The 16,879-nt window shown below is 56.8% G+C and overlaps 1 protein-coding gene across 1 annotated transcript; it reads left to right on the top strand.

Moving 5' to 3' along the window:
* Positions 1 to 6,854: 6,854 nt before the first annotated feature.
* Positions 6,855 to 11,047, top strand: CRIP1 (cysteine rich protein 1). The gene is made up of 5 exons (XM_074906809.1): positions 6,855 to 7,007; positions 9,906 to 10,000; positions 10,118 to 10,175; positions 10,305 to 10,352; positions 10,703 to 11,047. The coding sequence occupies exons 1-4, from the start codon at positions 6,968 to 6,970 to the stop codon at positions 10,343 to 10,345; spliced, it is 234 nt and encodes a 77-aa protein (XP_074762910.1). The 5' UTR covers positions 6,855 to 6,967; the 3' UTR covers positions 10,346 to 10,352; positions 10,703 to 11,047.
* The last annotated feature ends 5,832 nt before the right edge of the window (positions 11,048 to 16,879 follow it).

Below are 16,879 nucleotides of genomic sequence, written 5' to 3'. Positions count from 1 at the left end.
GGCAGAAGGTGGCCCCCCAGGTACAGCAGATACCCACAGGGTAGGTGTTAAGACCAGGAAGCTGAAGGATATAGCAGGGATTTGGCATGCCATGTGGGGTTATCTGTGTATGCCGAGGGGTTGGGGCTGTCCCTGCTCTGCCGGATCGTTGTGGGGACCGAGGCACCAACACAGTAGAGTGGCACTTTGATCGAGCAGAGAAGGCAGCTCTGGCCTCTAATCCTTGGTACATTTTTGTATTTATTTTTGGGAGGCCTATTTGAGCTGAAAATGCTCCTCTACTTGAGTCTCAGAAAATATCCTTCCCCTTGGGAACATAAAATATTTAATATTTTTTCAACTCAGACTTACTAGTGGGATAAAAAAGTTGGAGGGCTCTGGTGATTACAGACATGGTCTCCAGGGTATGGAGGAAAATAGAGAACAAAGTGGATGCAGCTTTGCTTGGAAATCCCCCAAGCCCTGTGAACTTGTCCTGGGCAATTACCCTTGCTGGGTCCCAGATTTCCTGGGAGCCAGCAGAGCTCTGCAGGGAGCCGTGTCTTGCAGGTCCTCACTGGGCCACGATGTGCCAGTGGTCAGCCTGTTTTGAGGGCAGTCCAGGTGATGAGTGCCAGCCCAGGTATCCCTGAGGAGCAGAATTGTCACCTAGTAGTTCTTCTCAACAGAAGGCTGAGGGCGCCCGTGCCACCAGAGACAGGCCTGCATTGCTCGGGCTGTCAATAGTGAGTCAGGAAAGGGACCGGTGAATGTACAAAGGCTGTGGCATGGCAGGCTGCACACATGGAAAACACCAGGGAGGGACTTGCCAGGAGTAGGAATGACGAGGGTGGCCCTGTGCTACAACATCTGAGCTAGTCCATGCAGGAAAGGGATGCAGCTACCGTGGTGCAGAGGAGGTTCTGAAATGCAGGGAGGTGGCAGAACAGCATGGCTGTGGCTGGCAGCATGGCTCTGACATGCCAGTGGCTGGAGCAGCACAGCTGGGCAGAAAAGCAAGACCCATTTAAAGCATTTGCTGGGAAGTCAATAAATAGGAGCCAAAAGGGATGAAGTGCTGGAAGATGTGATTTAAGATGAGATATTAAAAGTGACACAGTAAGCACAGCTTGCTTCCATGAGGGCCAAGAACCACCTCCAATACTCCCTTAAATCAGTGGTGTGGCTCTCCCAGGCATCCCGGGCTTTGGCTTGGCCCCAGGGGGAGGTTTAAGTACCGGGTGTAAATACTGCAGAGGGTGTAGGAGAGCAGGCAGGGATGAAGGGGAAGGAATGGCATGAAACTAAGCAGAGGAGCGTTTGGGCTGTAAATCTCCCCACCAGTGCAGCATGCTGGGCTGTTGCGCAGGGAGAGCTGCTGGTGCAGGCTCTGGCCATATCCCTCAGTGACTCCCCAGCTTGTTGCTGCCTGGGGACATCTATGGTGGAATTTCCCCTCTCAGGACGCTCTGCAGCAGCCTTTGTAACACCAGTTGATTTCCAAGTGGGGTGAGAAGCTGGGGGACTGCCCTGGGGGCTTGGGGGGCTCCTCAACTACCTTGGGACTGCTTGCTGGGGAAGGAATACCTGTGCTGGTGGGATGGAGGTGTGCATGCTGCTAGTGGGTGTGAAAACCTGCAGCTCCTCCTCTCACTTTCCTCTCTCTTGCTCTGTCCTGACCCTCCATCTTGCTTGGGTAAGGCAGAGTGGAGCAGCTATATCTATCTCCTCTCCCTGTGCCGCCACCATGGCATGACTATGTCAAGCTGCGTGCTGACAGAGAGAGCAAACACCTCTGCACCCCTTCCCTTTCACCTCACCTCCAGTGGATGTTTAACCGGGGATAAAAGGTGTGGTGTCAACAGCCTGGACCCAGCCCAGGGCAAATGGTGCTGCCAGGCAAGCGCCCCATGCCAGGGCAAGGCTGGGGAGGGGATCCCTGGCACTGGTCCCCTGCCAGCAGTGCCCACGCTCCCCACCAGTCCCCAGCACTGATGTGAATCTCTCTGGCAGGCAAAGATGATGCCTCACGGGTGCTGGACAGCTTCCCAAAGCAGCGGGCGTTGCTTCCTCAATGATCCTGGCTGGATTCGATAGCCACAACAGAAACAGGAGGGACTGTGCCAGGAAAATGCACCAAACCCTCCCCGGCAGGATTTAGCCAGGAGGTTTCCTTGTGCTACTCCTAATGGAAAGCTTGCAGAAAAGAGCAGATGATAGTGGAGACTTTGGCCAGACCATACACAGGGAGACTGAGAGAACAGTTCCTGGATGAAATCAGAAGAGATTTTCCATGTAGCTGGGACTTGGAGGGGCAGGAAAGGTGGGTGAGGGCTACCACCCTCTTCTGTCCCATGGATGGAAATCCCATACGGATAGCTGGTGGGGCCCTGCACAGGCAGCCCCACGCTCTCCCAGCAGCAGGGCTCACCCCATCCCTGCCAAGTCCCTGTGCCAGAGCAGCGTCTCGCTGAGCTGGGAGCTGCCCCAGTGCTCCTGTGTTTGCTATTGCTTGTGCAGTGTAATATTAACTGCGTGATAATCATTCACGCCCTGGCTCTTGAGGCTGAGAGCTGACCTGACAAGTGACTGTTGCTGGCAGCCCGCTGCCTTAACCTGTCTGGAAAAGTTTTTACCGTTTTTGCTAGAAGCAGCTGTGTGATTGCCTGTGCCCACAGCGGGACGGACTCTGCACCACATCCAGGAGGGCAGCAAACAGATGTTGGTGTAGCAGTGAGCGTGTTTTGCAGGCTCAAACCTTGTGGGGTTTTACAGCAGCAGTGTCAGGTGTGCTGGGCTCCCCTGCCAGCATCCCCCCAGGTGGCCCTTTCCAAGCCCCTTCCCCAAGCCCCCCCACTCCCACACTGCCTTTCCTGCTGCCGTCCTGTTCTCAATTACTCCCAGCATTGGCTGCCTGTCAGCTTTATGAAGACGTACCCCAGAGTTTTTCCTTAGGGTGTAATTTGCCCTGACAGCTGCCTTCGTGCTGTTGTTTTCCTGGCCAGCCATTAATGGGATTAGCTGCGTATAAATCCGGAGGTGATGGAAGGCAAGGGGAAGGGGGGAGCACCAGCCCCCTGCCGGGATGTACCCTGTGCCACTTTGCAGCACCACAGTGTCAGCATCTTGTGGGACTTTTGAAGGGTTCACACATCGGGCAGCTCCCCCCAGCCTCCGCTGGGCTTTTTTAAAGTCACCCTGTAATTTTCTTGTCAAATTAGAGTCCCATGAGGAGATGGGCAGGGCATATTTTACAACAAATTGCCTTGGCTGTGTGGGCCCTTGATTTGCACAAGTGCAGGCTGAAATATGGCCAGGGAAGGAGATTTTGCAGGACTCAAGTTGTGCAAATGCTGGGAAAATGCTGGACCAGGGTGCCACCAGCCCCTGAGCTGTGCCTTCACCACTGCATCGTCTCCCCACTGTGTAAACGTATGGGGGGGCTGTGACATGAGAAGTGTGGGAGCCCCTGTCCTGCTCCAGTGACAGGGGGCAGGAGGGGAGACGGGAGCTGCTGCCCTGGCAGATGGGCTGGTATGCTACATGGAAAGAGCTGTTTTTTCCTGCTGTGTTAACAAAACAAACCCAACTCAGCTTATGTTACCCACTCTGCCTGCTAACATGCTGGTGACTTTTCCAGTCATTACTCCAGTAATCACCAGGGCCAAGTTGCTCAAGGGGAATATTGGGCGGGCAGTGTGTGCCCACAGCTCCGGTTGTGGCCGAGAGCTCTCACCTTGCAACCCTGCCCCAAGAGCTCAGGAAACTTGGGGAGTCTTTGGGGGCTGCAAGGACCTTGCACCAAATATGCCACAGATGGACCTGGGGAAGCTGGAGCTGGCTTTTGCCAGTGCTCACTAAGGGACTGCAGAGGGGACCCTGCCCGTAACAAGATCACCCAGACAAACAAATGGGACAGCCCAGATTTTTCTGAAGGCTGTCGCTATGACATTGGGGAGCGCTGGTGCCTGATGCTCCGGTATGGAGCCTCACCCACAAATTCCTATCAGAGGGCACAGACAGCTGAGGCGTGCTCTACTCTAATGGTTAAATTAGCTGGAACAAGGTCTCCAGATAAGATAACGCTGTGGTTTGCTGAGGAGGCTGTTCTCCATTGGTGTTGGCTGGATTGTTTCCCTGGCAGGCAATGAACCTCGCTTTGAAGTGATGCTCCAGCTGGGACCTGGCCTTGCTGAAGACACCACCCCTGCCCCTCTCCTGCTGCTCCCTGGAGCCGTCTCTGCCCAGCACCAAAGCTTGCCTGCTGCCTGCCCTTGCCCAAGTCCATGGGCAGGGCACCATGGGCAGTGTCCCACTGCAGAGAGACAAACTGGTTGCTGCTCACTGCTGCTCCGAAACGGCTCACAGATGTTGTGTCATGGTTTTGGCTCCTGGGAGGACCCTGAGTGGCAGAAGGAGCGGTGACTCCAAACGTTGGGCTGCTGTAGTGTTTCCAGACAGCTCCCTCCAGCACAGGCTAATGGGGGCTCAGTTTATTGCTCTGCCACATTGTGCTGATGGGTTTCGTACACCAGCATTAGGAGTGTTTATGGACTTGCTCCCTGTAAAATGAGCAAGAGGCCACATCCCACAGGCTACCGAGATGCTGCTGTACTCCAGGAGCACCTGCAGTCCTCCCTCCCTCCTGCTAGAGGCCTCTGACAGATGGCTTCACTGTGCTGCCCTGCTGCCGTGCATGCCCACCAATTGGTGGGACGAGAGCAGGGTAGAGACAATGAGCAGGATGCACGTATGGCCCCGGTGGGGCATAGAAACCGGGGCTACTGACCCATGGTAACCTGTACCCTGATACGGGCTCTCTGCAATTCCCATAGGTTTGCACGGTCCATGACATGCTGATACTGACACCATGCTTTGGCTTTCCCCTTCATGAAGCAGGCCGGTGGTAGCCCAGGCTGTGCGCAGCCCCACAGCAGGGCTGGCTGGACTAAACCACGGGGGCTGGGAGGGTGGCTGCCAGGCATAAAGCCCTGTGCAGGCAGGGCTGGCAGGTAGCAGCGTGTGGCTTGGCAGCGCCTGCTTTGTGAGAGCTGCCGCTGGTTTTGTGCCCGCTCTGTTGTGTGAACAGTCTCCAGTAAGTGGGTGGGGGAACCGAGGGGAGGGGTCGGCTGGGCTCTGCTGCAGCTGGGTCAGTCGGTGTGCAATGCCGGTGCCGTGTGGGGGCACAGGCTGCCCTGGCCGGGACAGGAGTGTTCCTGCCGCAGGCTGAGTGGTCCGTGGGGACCGGCCATGGGGCTGGGCCTGCCAGAGGAGACCTGAGAGAGGCCAGTTTTCAGCTGCCCGCCAGCACAAAACCTGCCTTAAAAGGGAGTGCAGCTGAAGGTGGCTGTCCTAGCTGGGCATTGGCCTCAAAGCAGCCTGGCACCATGTGGGGGAGAAGCAGGGCCACCTGGGGGAGGGGAGAGGACATGCACTGTGCCCCTTATTTCATCATGGTGCCTGCATGCACCATCCATGGTGCAGGGAGGGGGTCCTGGTCCAGGGAAAGCAGCTGGGCACTCATGGGGTGCTGCAGCTCGGTGCAGGGGGACGTGGTGTGGCTGAAATATGGTGCTTGAATGTGCGTGGTGCTTCAGGGTGGGAAGGACAGGGAGGAGTCAGGGTGGGCCAGCAGCCTTCGAAGGGCACCTCTCTCCTCCCATGCTGTAAAGAAATGTCTCAGCATTACTCACGCCTTAGCCAGTAGCAGGCATCCCAGCAATGTCCCTTGAAGCAGTGTGCTGGAGGTGCTCCTCAGCCCACGGTGGGGCTGCCAGCACACGGGGTGACCCTGGGACCACGGGCAGCAGCGGGGAGCAGCAGCGGGATGAGGGCTCCCGCTGGTAAGGGAGGCTGGAGCCAGCCTGGGTCATAATCCCAGCAACCCCAGCTGAACCATGAACTGCACTTCCAGGCTCGGCTTGCCGCCTCTCCTCCAGCACCCACGGGTGGGCTCCAGTGTCAGCAGGGCTCTGTTTGTGCGGCAGGAGGGCGAGGGGTGCCTTGCATTTCAGGAGGCAGACGCTAGGCGTCCTGGTGCTGGGTTTCACAAGCCCTCATGACCTTTGCAGCACAGCAACATGCCCTGGGGAGGATTGTTTCATACAAAACAGACCTTTGGATAGGCTTTTAATTTCCTTCGCAGCCAAACACAAAGGAACAGTGAGTCCTCGCTCCAAACAAAATGACAACAGTCAAGTGACACAGATGGGCTGGCTCTCTGGGGTGAGCAGAGCCCCATCCCACACCCATGCTATTCCCGAGATCCTGCAGAGGGGGATTACAGCCCTCCTGCTTCATCCTGTACCCCAAACTTCTCCATGGGCAGGAGATGCTGCCCCAGGGTCAACCTTCACTGTCCCTGGGCAGAAACAGATCTGTACTCGGAGAGGGTGAGCCCCGGTGGTCAGTGCCCCGTGAATCTCTATCTGGGAACGTGGTTAATGGAAAGGTGCCAATCACACCTCCAGCCCCACTCAGAGGGGTTCTTGGCCACCTGCACAGCACAAGCTTGGGCAGGGAGCAGTCAGGGAACAGGCAGGGAGCCAGGGTGTAGCGTCTTGGGGTGCAGCGTGTGGGCTGTGCAGGGGCTGTGGGGCGCAGTGGATATAGGGGTGCGAAGGGCATAGGGGTGCAAGGGGCGTACGGTGCAACTGATGTAGGGCTGGCAGGATGCAAAGGGCACAGGGGTGCAAGGGGTGCAGGAAGTGCAGGTGGAGGGGTACGGGGGACAGGGGGTGCAGGGGGCAGGGGGTGCAGGGGTGCAGGATGCAAGGGGTGCGGGGCCCCGCCCCGGGAGCCCCTGCAGGGCTGTGCCCCGGGCGGCTGCCTCCAGCTGCGGGCGGGGCCGCACATCTGGGCGGGGCGGCCGGGCAGTGACTCCGGCGGGGCCGACGCGGAGCACCCCACAGCCCGTGCGAGCCGCGCCGAGCGAGCTGAGCCGCGCCCAGCCGAGCCGAGCCCAGCCGAGCCGAGCCCAGCCGACACCATGCCCAAGTGCCCCCGCTGCCAGAAGGAGGTCTACTTCGGTAAGGGGTTCCCGCTACCTCCCGGCCGCCTCCACCCCCCGGGACCGCAGGGCTGTCGGGCTGTTTCAGCCGGGGTGCCTCGATGCTGCACCCCGCCGGGCTTCAGGTCTCCGGGCATCCCGGCGCTGCGGGTCTCCGGGGCACCCTAGTGCTTACAGGTCCCTGTGCACCCCGGCGCCGCGGGTCCTGGGAGCCCCGATGTCGTGCGCCCCAGCAATACAAATTCTTGGGGTGCCCCAAAGATGTGCACCCCTGCGCTGTGGGTCCCCGGGGTGCCCCGGGTGAGTGGCCCTGTAAATCCACCCAAGGAGGTGCCTCGCTGTGCGGTGCGAGCAGCGGTGGGTACTCCCAGGCTGCAGACGTGGGAGCTCAGCCCCATTTCCTTCGCAGCATCGGGCGCAGCCCTGCGCCAGCCTGGAGCCCAGAGGCCCGGCCGCTGCAGCCCACTGCTCTGAAAGCCTGGGCAGGTGAGCAAGCACCTTCCCAAGGGCAAATCCCGCCCTCGGGCACATTCCTGTGTCAGTGAGTTGCCCACAGTTGTCTTGTGTGTTTTAGCACAGCGAGGTGACAGCCCTGGGGTGTTATTTTTAAGCCACCGTTGCCACAAGTCTTCTCGGACTGCTGTCTACTGCTGGGCTTCAGGTAGATGTCCTCCCTCTGAGCTGGGGTGCCGGAGCTCCAGGTTCCTGCCCCTTCTGGTGCCATGGTCCTGCTGTCCTGCCCGAGGATATCCGGGGGGTTTCAAGGCTATTGCCCTTCTGGCAGGAGCTGCTGGCACTGGCAGACTCTGGCCCCCCACTTCCCCAGTTTAGCTGAACTTGAGGGAGTTTGCTGGAAGCAGCTTATACACAGTCGCTGCTTTTTAATCTACTAGAGATGAGGGATCCAGGACCTGAGTGTCATCACTGACTTCTGTTGTCTCTGCCTTCTTTCTGCTCTGCTTGTGTATATGCCCCAACTTCTACTTCTGCTCTGCCAAAGAAATCGGAGGCTCAAATACAGGGGCTGCTCTCCCTGCCAAACAGCTGTGTCCGTTAGTGATGCCCACACTGGGGAGGTGTGTTTGGGCTGGTGTGGGTGCTGCCTGGAGGGCTGCTTGGCACGTGGCTCTTGCCATTGGGGAACATCTGCCTAAACTTGAACCCTCTGCTTGCAGCCAGGCTTTGAGGTGGGGTTGACACAACACAGTTCATGGCTCCCCCCTGCAACCAAGGGTCCTGGGCCACCTCATTTACCGATGTGACTTGATACCAGGGGCTTCCAAGGTGCTGGCTCCAGCATCTGCCTTTCCCATGTCCCTGCAGGTCTGTTTTGATGCCAGTCAGGAAGAGCTGGGTTTGCTGTGCCCGCAGGTGTGGCTGCAAGGTGCCAGACAGGGCTGTTTGACCAAGGAGGGGTTTGGCCCTGCACTTATCAGGCTGCTCTTATGAAACAGTCTCTGTTGATGCAAGGGCTGAGGTGGGTTCAAATGCTGCTGGAGGACTGAGCTTGCTGCCTGATTTCTGTCCCTGGTGATAAGCAGTGCTGGCAGAGGAGGCAGAGCAAGCCCCACTTTTGGGGCACCCTGGGGCTCTCAGAGCCTGGCAGTCCCACTTGGGCATGCCTCGGGCTGCTTTCAGCCAAACTGTGTCCGTAGAGAGCAGGGGTGAGGAGGAGATGATGCCAAGAGGAATAGGGATGGGGTTTGCATGGCCACCACCAGATTTCCAGGGAAATCTCCCCTGTGTGGTGGAGAGCTGGGGAGGAACTGCTGCAGCAAGCCTTGGCAGAGCTCTGGCCCAACTGTTGGTGTAAATGTTTGTGAGAGGTGGGAAGACTTAGCTTCTTCCAGAAACCCTGTGATGGGACTGCTCAGCTGAGGGCCAGGCTCAGGCTCCTGGGGCTGCCTAGGGGGAGGACACTGTGGCCCCCACTGGTCTGCAGGCACAGGAGGCTCTTTGTGCTGCTGGGGGATGGCAGAAGGGCTGCCTCATGGCATTTGGGCACTGCCCCCGCTCCCACCTCTGCAGCCGCCAGCTTGCTCCTTGCATAAACTGTTGTGGGCATATTTGGACTCCAAAGAAGAGGTGCTTCAGGCTGCCAAGGACCCCCCCTGGGGCACATGCTGCCAGCAACAGCTCCATCCCATTGCTTGACCTCCTTTTGCAGGCATGGGGAGAGTGCTCAGACCTGGCTCTGACAGGGTTCGTGTGGAAAGCTCTGCTTTATCACTTAATAAATCCCCAGGAGTGCAGCTGCAACTATGAAGAGCACGTGTCTGCAGAAAATACCCTCCTCCCCCACTGTGCCACAATTAAAAGCCACCATGTTCCCCTCTCTCTCTATAACACATCCTGGCTCCAGCAAACAGCAAACAGCATGTTGTGTCCCCCCGCGCAGCCGCCTGAACCCTGGCCAAGCTCCAGCCCCACTCTGGCTTGCCATGGTGTGTGCAGAATCAGAGCTGTGGCCAGGGTGCTGATGGCAGGAGGGGATTGGTTTGTGTTGGCTTTGCCTCCCTGGTCCTCTCCAGCATCCCCCCATTCATCCCTGCCAACTCCAGTGATCGCCTGGGCTCCAGCTGGCTGGGGAGAAATTCCCCCCCTTGCAGGCTGATGTTGGAAGAGGGGAGGTCCCCAAATCTTCGGAAGTTGGTCCGTCTGCATTTATGCAGCGATGTTCACCCTGGGCATGGCACTGTTGTTTGGGATCCAGGTGCCTGGATATGCAGAGCGATGTGTGTGCACCATGAGCGCTTGGGTTTGAAACACGGTGCCCTCAGTCCTGGACAAATAAATAGACTTCAGAAAATTCCCAGAAATGTCCTCCCTAGAGTTGATGACAGGGAGGCCAACCTGCCAAAACCAACTTGTTGTGCCTGTTCAGTGCCTCAACTAACCCATCTCCTTTCCGTGGCAGCCGAGAAGGTGTCTTCTCTGGGGAAGGACTGGCACCGGCCCTGCTTGAGATGTGAGAAGTGTAACAAGACCCTGACATCTGGAGGCCATGCAGAGGTGAGGTTTGCTGCCCAGGAGGTGCCTGTCGACTGCAGCTAGGGCCTGCAGGTGTGGGATGGGCAGACATGGGGCTGAAGGGTGGTCGGGGCTGATGCTATTTCTCTCTCCCTGCAGCATGATGGCAAGCCGTACTGCAACCACCCCTGCTATGCTGCCTTGTTTGGGCCCAAAGGTAAAGTGCTGAGGCTGGGGTTGTGGGAGGGAGGGGAAGGGGGCTCATGGTGCCTGTCTTTGGGCGAGGTGCATCCCTCGGTGTGCTCACCTTCCCACCGCGATGCTGACCCCACTCTCTCTCTTTCAGGGTTTGGCCGGGGAGGAGCCGAGAGCCACACGTTCAAGTAAACCTCAGGTTGGTGCCTGCCCTCAGAGCTCTCCTCCTGCCTGCGGTTCTGTGGGCTGGCTGGGGCTGTCCCCACTAGGCACGCAGGGAAGGCAGGGGCATGGTGGCATGTCTCTGGGCTGGTTGTGACTCCCAGCCCTCATGCCAGTGCTCAGGAGCAACCTGCTGGGTGCCACTCCTCTCCGCCAGCCCCAAGCAACCAGCAGCACCCACTTAGCTCCAGCAGCAGACACCAAAGGCTTTTGCTTTGTAGCCTGTCGACAAAGACAGGGTCTGTCCTGGAGCACCGTTGTCCTTGGGATGTCTCTGCTACCAGCCCAGCCTGATTTCATCCGCCCCTCTCTTCCATCCCTCTCCAGGTCTGACGGCCAGGAGCACAACCTGAAGACAGCACAAACGCACTGCAACAGACATGCATTTTTATTTTTAATTCACTCTATACTAGACTAGCACATTAAGAGCAATAAGTAACCGAGGCTGGTGTGGAGAGGGGCTCCACTCCAGATGGGGCACTGCTGGGGTGGGGGCGTTGGGATGCCCTGCTGGATAGGAAATTTGGCTGGTATTGCTGAAGGCCACCTGGAGAGGAGACCGCACCCTTCCAGCTAAAACTCAGCCCTGCTTCTTGCACCCAGCTCTTGTGGCTGGGCCCACAGTTGTATTCTCAGTCTTTAATAAACCCAGACCAAAAGATGCTTCCCCCATGTAGCAGCTGTGCTCTCTGTAATGGGGGTCATGCGGGACTCGCTTGTGAAGTGTTTGCCACTTGCTTAAGGACCCCACATGGCCTCTGGATTGATCCCCACACTGTATGATGGCTCCGTGTGCTTTTGCTCATGGTGTGGCATGGGGTCCTGCCCTTGGCTGCCCAACCCAGGGGCTGCCTGAGCCTTGCAGGGTGAGAGCAGACCCTGGGTGCTGTGGGCACCGGGGCTGAGCACGCCCCAAGGGAAGGGGTGGTGGGTGTCATGCCAGTGCTTGTCTGGGACTGGGGTCTCCCTGAGCTCGGGAGGAAGGTCCTACCCCACCCATGGCCTCACTGGGCCTGTGCCGTGACATTTGCAGAAGTCTACAGCGTGGTGGTTCCTGCGGTGAGTCATGTCTTGTTGTTTGTGGCTGTCATGGGGTTAAAGCAGAGGCATGCAGTCCTGCTGGACGAGGGTCTGAGGCTGCTGACCTGAGGTCTCAGTAACACTTAGCAGCCTCCTGGCCATGCCCCAGCCCCTGGCAGTGCCTGCTGGAAAGCCATGCCTGTGGCCAGCCCCCAGCTCACTGTTTCTGGATCTGAGATGGACCTCTAGATGAACAGCACTGACAGATGTAAAAGATGTTGACTTGAGGGATGTTTCTAAAAGGGTTTCTTAACCACGTCTTTTCCTAACCTGAACCACCCCATTTACATATCCAGAGATATTTCATAACACACTGGGGTATTTTTGTCTACAGTTTATGAATGCATTTCCTTAGAGACTACTCTGCATCTTACTGTCACGCCAGCCTGCCTGGGACTTGGCCAAACCCCTTAGGGGTCAGAGGTACATGTCCAATGTCAAAATCTTTGGTGTCAAAAGCAGCCCGATCTGATAAGCATCTAAAGACTTCCCATGTGTTTGATGTCAAAAGGCTCTGCACTCACTAGGCACGCTTCAGTGGGACAAACTTGACCAGCCAGCGCTGCCTGGCCTCCCACCCAGTTAGCACAACAAACACGGGTGTCTGTGTCAAAGGCAAACCCTGGCTATCGCTGTCTGGCCACCACCACATCTCCCAGACAGCCAGGGCGCAATCGTAAGGCCCCTTGCCCTCCCACTCCCACCGCTGCCATTGCCAGCAGCCTCCTGGGGGTGCCAGCACCCATGGATCCTGGCCAGCAAGACACGGTCCTGCTCTGCACTGCTGCTGGCACCCAGCCCACCCCTAGGGCACTGGGACATGGCTTTCCTCTTCCAAACCAGCTTCAAAGCAAACTAGTGATATAATCTCGGCAGCCTTGAGCATGCCACTGAGATAGTGTTTACCTTCAGCATTAAAAATAATGGCAACCACAAGCCTTGTCATCCTCTGTATTTGCATAAGAGTGTGCAGCTGGGAAAGGGATCTGTGAATTGGGATCCTGTTTTTTCCCAACAGGGCCCTGCACCAAAACTTTTCAGGAGCAGCTAAACCCAGGTGCAAGGGGCCAGGCCAACAGGGATGAGCAAGGAACCAGTGAGATGTATGGAAAAGCAGGTGCTGCACAGGGAGAGGCTCGAGTGGTCCAGCCCTTAGGATGAAAAACCTTTCTGTGGGCAGTGGCCACAGCTGGGGCAGGAAGCAGCATGTTGCTGTTTGTAGAGTGCTGCCCAGGGCTGCTGTTCGCTTTGGACTAAAGGGAGGGCAGGGTCAAGTGACATTCTAGTGGAGGTCTTTACAGGCCACCTGATCAGGGAGACTGAGTGGATGAGGCCCTCATGAAATTCAACAAGGCCAAGTGCAAGGTCCTGCATGTGGGTCAAGGCAATCCCAAGCACAAATACAGGGTGGGCGAGGAGTGGATTGAGAGCAGCCCTGTGGAGAAGGACTTGGGGGTATCAGTGAATGCAAAACTGACTGAGCCAGCAATGTGCACTCATAGCCCAGAAAGTCAACCGTGTCCTGGGCTGCATCAAGAGAAGTGTGGCCAGCAGGTCAAGGGAGGTCATTCTCCCCCTCTACTTCACTCTCGTGAGATACCCCCTGCAGTGCTGTGTCCAGCTCTGGGGCCCCCAAAATAAGGAGGTCATGGACCTGCTCAAGCAAGTCCAGAGGAGGCCCCAAAGATGATCAGGGGGCTGGAGCACCTCCTTTATGAGAGAGTTCGGGATGTTCAGCCCGGAGAAGCCTCTGGGGCGACCTTATAGCGGCCTTCCAGTGCTTGAAGGGGGCTACAGGAAAGCTGGGGAGGGACTCTTGATCAGGGAGTGTAGGGATAGGATGAGGAATAATGGTTTTAAACTGAAAGAGGGTAGATTTAGATTAGATATGAGGAAGAAATTCTCTTCTCTGGGGGTGGTGAGACACTGGCACAGGCTGACCAGAGCAGCTGTGGCTGCCCCCTCCCTGGCAGTGTTCAAGGCCAGGTTGGACGGGGCTTTGAGCAACCTGGGCTAGTGGAAGGTGTCCCTGCCCGTGGCAGGGGGGGTGGAACTGGATGACCTTTAAGGTCCCTTCCAACCCAAACCATTCTATGATTCTATGATTTGCACTGTAGGTGTGGTGGCTGGTGGGGGGGCTCTTCCTGCCCTGGGTGCGCAGAGGGATGTAGGAACTGAGCTGTGTGAGGTCTGTGCAGCCTCAGGAAACCTGCAAAGAAGCTAAACCTGATACTGCAGCTGCCTTGCTTTACGTTGCATGCGGGGGTGGGTAAAAACTGGGGATCCCTCACACAAGTTCTGGGGATAAGCCCTTGCGTATTGATTCCCAAAAGGCTCCTTCTGGCTGTCCTATTTCTCTGCCGGCCCTGGAACAGGCACTCCTGTTTAGCCCCAGGGCTTGCTGTCAGGACACTCCCCTCCCAGTGCTGTGCTTGTACAAGCAACACTCTGCCTGTTCCAGCCTTGATGCTGTGAGTTTGGGCAGTTCAAGCACAGGTCACATCCACAAGGAGCCTTGGTTAAAGAAAATACATGATAAATTGATTTTTTAAAACTTGCTTCGGTCTTTGGAGAGGAAACAGAAACAGCTGTATTGCATTTGGATAGGAAATCTGCGCCTGAGCCAGGCACTTCCCTCTGATGCGCAGCAAGGCTCAGCAGTGGCCAGCATGCTGGGGACGTGGGCTGTCCGCAGGCACAACCTTTTCTCCATTGAACACTAAATCTTCACAGCCTGGAGTGTGAGCTGCACAGAGAGGCAGCAGTGCAGCTTCCAGCACAGCTCATCTGCGATGGTCTCGGCTCTGAGCCCCGATGGGAGCTGGGGACAGACAGGGACAGCCCCTTCCCTCCCAGTGCAGCGATGCCCTGGCTGTGCTGCTCCTGCAACATGGGAGCTGGTGAGAGCAGGATGCTCAGGGCAAATCCCAGCTTTCTGGGGGAGCAGCCCCAGGATGCTGGTTCGGTGTGCTCTAGCAGCTGCTCCCACCCTCGGGAGGTGGCTGGCAGCCCCCCCCATCCCACCTGGTCACCAGCCCGTAGCCATGGGGATATCGCTGCCATTGCAGATGGGGTCAGGGCATGACCCCAGCCTGGAGGTGCCCATGTGGGACCGCAAAAAGGTGTCGGGTGATCTCCAGCATGGTGATGCCCAGCACAAAGGCCTGCCACTTTGGTGACCTGAAACACCACTGTTGCTGACCCCAGAGGAAGGAGCTATGCTTTTTCTGCTGTTATTTCAGAATCTTGGGCTGAGATCAATGGAGTTTGTAGATTGCAGAGTGATGGTTGCTATAAACACTTGATCACTGTGGCAAAAAAAACAAACATCACCTGTTCCTCTGGCAGCTGGGTGTGGGTGGGCCCTAATGCCCTGGGTAGGGAAGCAGAAGAGGTTTTGGCAAAGGACAGGAAGCAGGATGGGTTCAGAAACTCAACTGCTGCTGTCCCCCGCCCTGGCTCTGCAGCTTTTTGTGCAGAAGAAAAAAGGAAAGTGCAGCAGAAAGGGGGCTGGGAAGTCCTTTAGCCGATCTATAAGAGGTGGGGGTGTTGATTCAGCCCCCAGTGAAGACAGTGTGCAGGCAGGAGGGGACAGTGTGTGTTGCCAGGCCCTGCGTCTTCCTTCCAGCACAGATGGGACAGACCTTAATCCGAAGCAGAGGACAGATGTGTCCCTGAGCCCACAGCTGGCAAGGGGGATGGCTTAGGCTGGAAGCCTCACAGCTCAGGTGCATCACTCCTGAGGGCTGTCCTTAATGAAAGCAGCAACCATGGCATGGGGACAGGGCGGTGTCCTGCCAGCATGGCTGCAGGAGCTGGTGGCAGCTCACATCTGGGCTAACACATGCTGGGGAACCAGGGGGTCTGGTTCAACACTGCCTCACTGAGACACTGGTGGGGCCACTGACTCCCCTTGCCAGCTCTGATGGGGACACTGATGTGACACCTCCTGTGTAGTGATTCTGTGTCTCGTCCTGTGCAGGCTGGCAGCCCCTCAGGGCCATGGCAGCCCTTGTGGCACAGGTGGGGACAGGCATCTGCAATGGGGTGGTGAGCAGTTTGTTTCCCTGCTGGTGTTTCTGCAAGTACAGCTGTGTCCCCTTCAGGGACAGGCAGGGTGCAGGCAGGGCTGGGGGAGTGTGGTACAGGTGCTGTGGCTGCAGTGGTTCCTGCTTTTTGCTGTGCGGGCCTCATGGGGATGAAGCTGGTCTGTAACCGGGTGGTACCCTGCTCACCACTGCTTTGAGTATTTTTAAGGCTGATTTGTATTAAGGTCAAAGAGTTCTGCTATCTTTTAAGTTGAAAAAGTGTCTGCCCATCTCCTAACACCTCACAAATCTTATCTCTTATCCAGGCAGTGGCAAGAGGGACTGTGCAGCTGATGGTGGGCAGCAGGAGCTCTGCAAGCTCCTGTGGTGAGATGGGACTTCCTGGCCCAGCTCTGCAAAGCGGCAAGCTGGGGAAGTCCCGGCCCACCTGCGGAAGCAGCTTTGCAGAGGTGGCAAAGAGGAGGTCAAACCCTGTTCCTGATGGAGAACAACATCCCCAGAAAATACTTGAGGCAGGTGAAGATAGCAAAGGCAGAGGGGCTCTGGGTAAAGGAGACAGCCAGGGCCATATCAAGAAGCAGACAAGACCATGAATCATGGTACTGTAGACTGAGGAGGTCTAATCAGGGAGGAGGAAGGGGAGGGGATGGGCTGTTTCACCATCACACCGTCGCCAGTGCTGATGATCCAATGTTGGAGAGGAGCTGGGTGCAAAGAGTCCCGGGGATGTTCAACAGGCCCTGGGTGGCTTTCTCCAGCAGGGAGCCTGAGAAGAAAAGTTGGCATGAGGCACTAGAGCTGCATTTTACTTTCATGCCTCTTGTGTTATTTCCAAGGAAACAGGGAGAGTTTTGGGGGGTAGGGTGTAAGAGCTTCCTACCAAAGCCTCTTTCTTTGGTGAGTCTTGTGTTAAAGGCCCAGGAGGGAAGAGGGCAGAGGGAGTTTCCCTTCGTGCAGAGGAAGGTCAACTTGGGTATTTAAGTAAAAAGGAAAGGGTGAAACTCCTAAGTTAGAACAGAGAATTGCAAGGTCTCAGATTTTCTTTTTCTAATCCTTCCCAACTCAGTTATCATACTGAAAATGCAGCCCCTGCATCAGAGGTCCTGAAATGCCAACAGCTATCTTAAGCATCCAACTGCCAGGACCTGACCTATGAATTTTGGTGCTACAGCCCACACACAGGCACGTTGCAGACTAATTCACTGTGTCTGGGAAAACCTGCACAAGAGCATTTGTGTGGCTGTTACGGTCCCTATCAAGGACACAGTGATCTGTAACTGTTACATGATATGACTTAGCATGTTAAATGTGTGCTGGTCATGCCAACAGTATCAGCACCCCTTGCACCCACTGGTGAGGACGGTGCCAGGAGGCA

This window comes from Athene noctua, chromosome 5 (genome assembly GCF_965140245.1).
Source record: "Athene noctua chromosome 5, bAthNoc1.hap1.1, whole genome shotgun sequence".
Classification (NCBI taxonomy): Eukaryota; Metazoa; Chordata; class Aves; order Strigiformes; family Strigidae; genus Athene; species Athene noctua.
The sequence above is the reverse complement of the archived record's forward strand: the minus strand, read 5'-3'. Positions and strand labels throughout refer to the sequence as shown.

What these genes read in the sequence shown, in the direction of transcription:
- CRIP1 (XM_074906809.1), top strand. Translation starts at nt 6,968, where the DNA reads ATGCCCAAGTGCCCCCGCTGCCAGAAGGAGGTCTACTTCG. An exon ending in CATCTGGAGGCCATGCAGAG is followed by an intron (nt 10,001 to 10,117) that starts GTGAGGTTTGCT and finishes CTCTCCCTGCAG; the next exon opens with CATGATGGCAAGCCGTACTG. An exon ending in TGCCTTGTTTGGGCCCAAAG is followed by an intron (nt 10,176 to 10,304) that starts GTAAAGTGCTGA and finishes TCTCTCTTTCAG; the next exon opens with GGTTTGGCCGGGGAGGAGCC.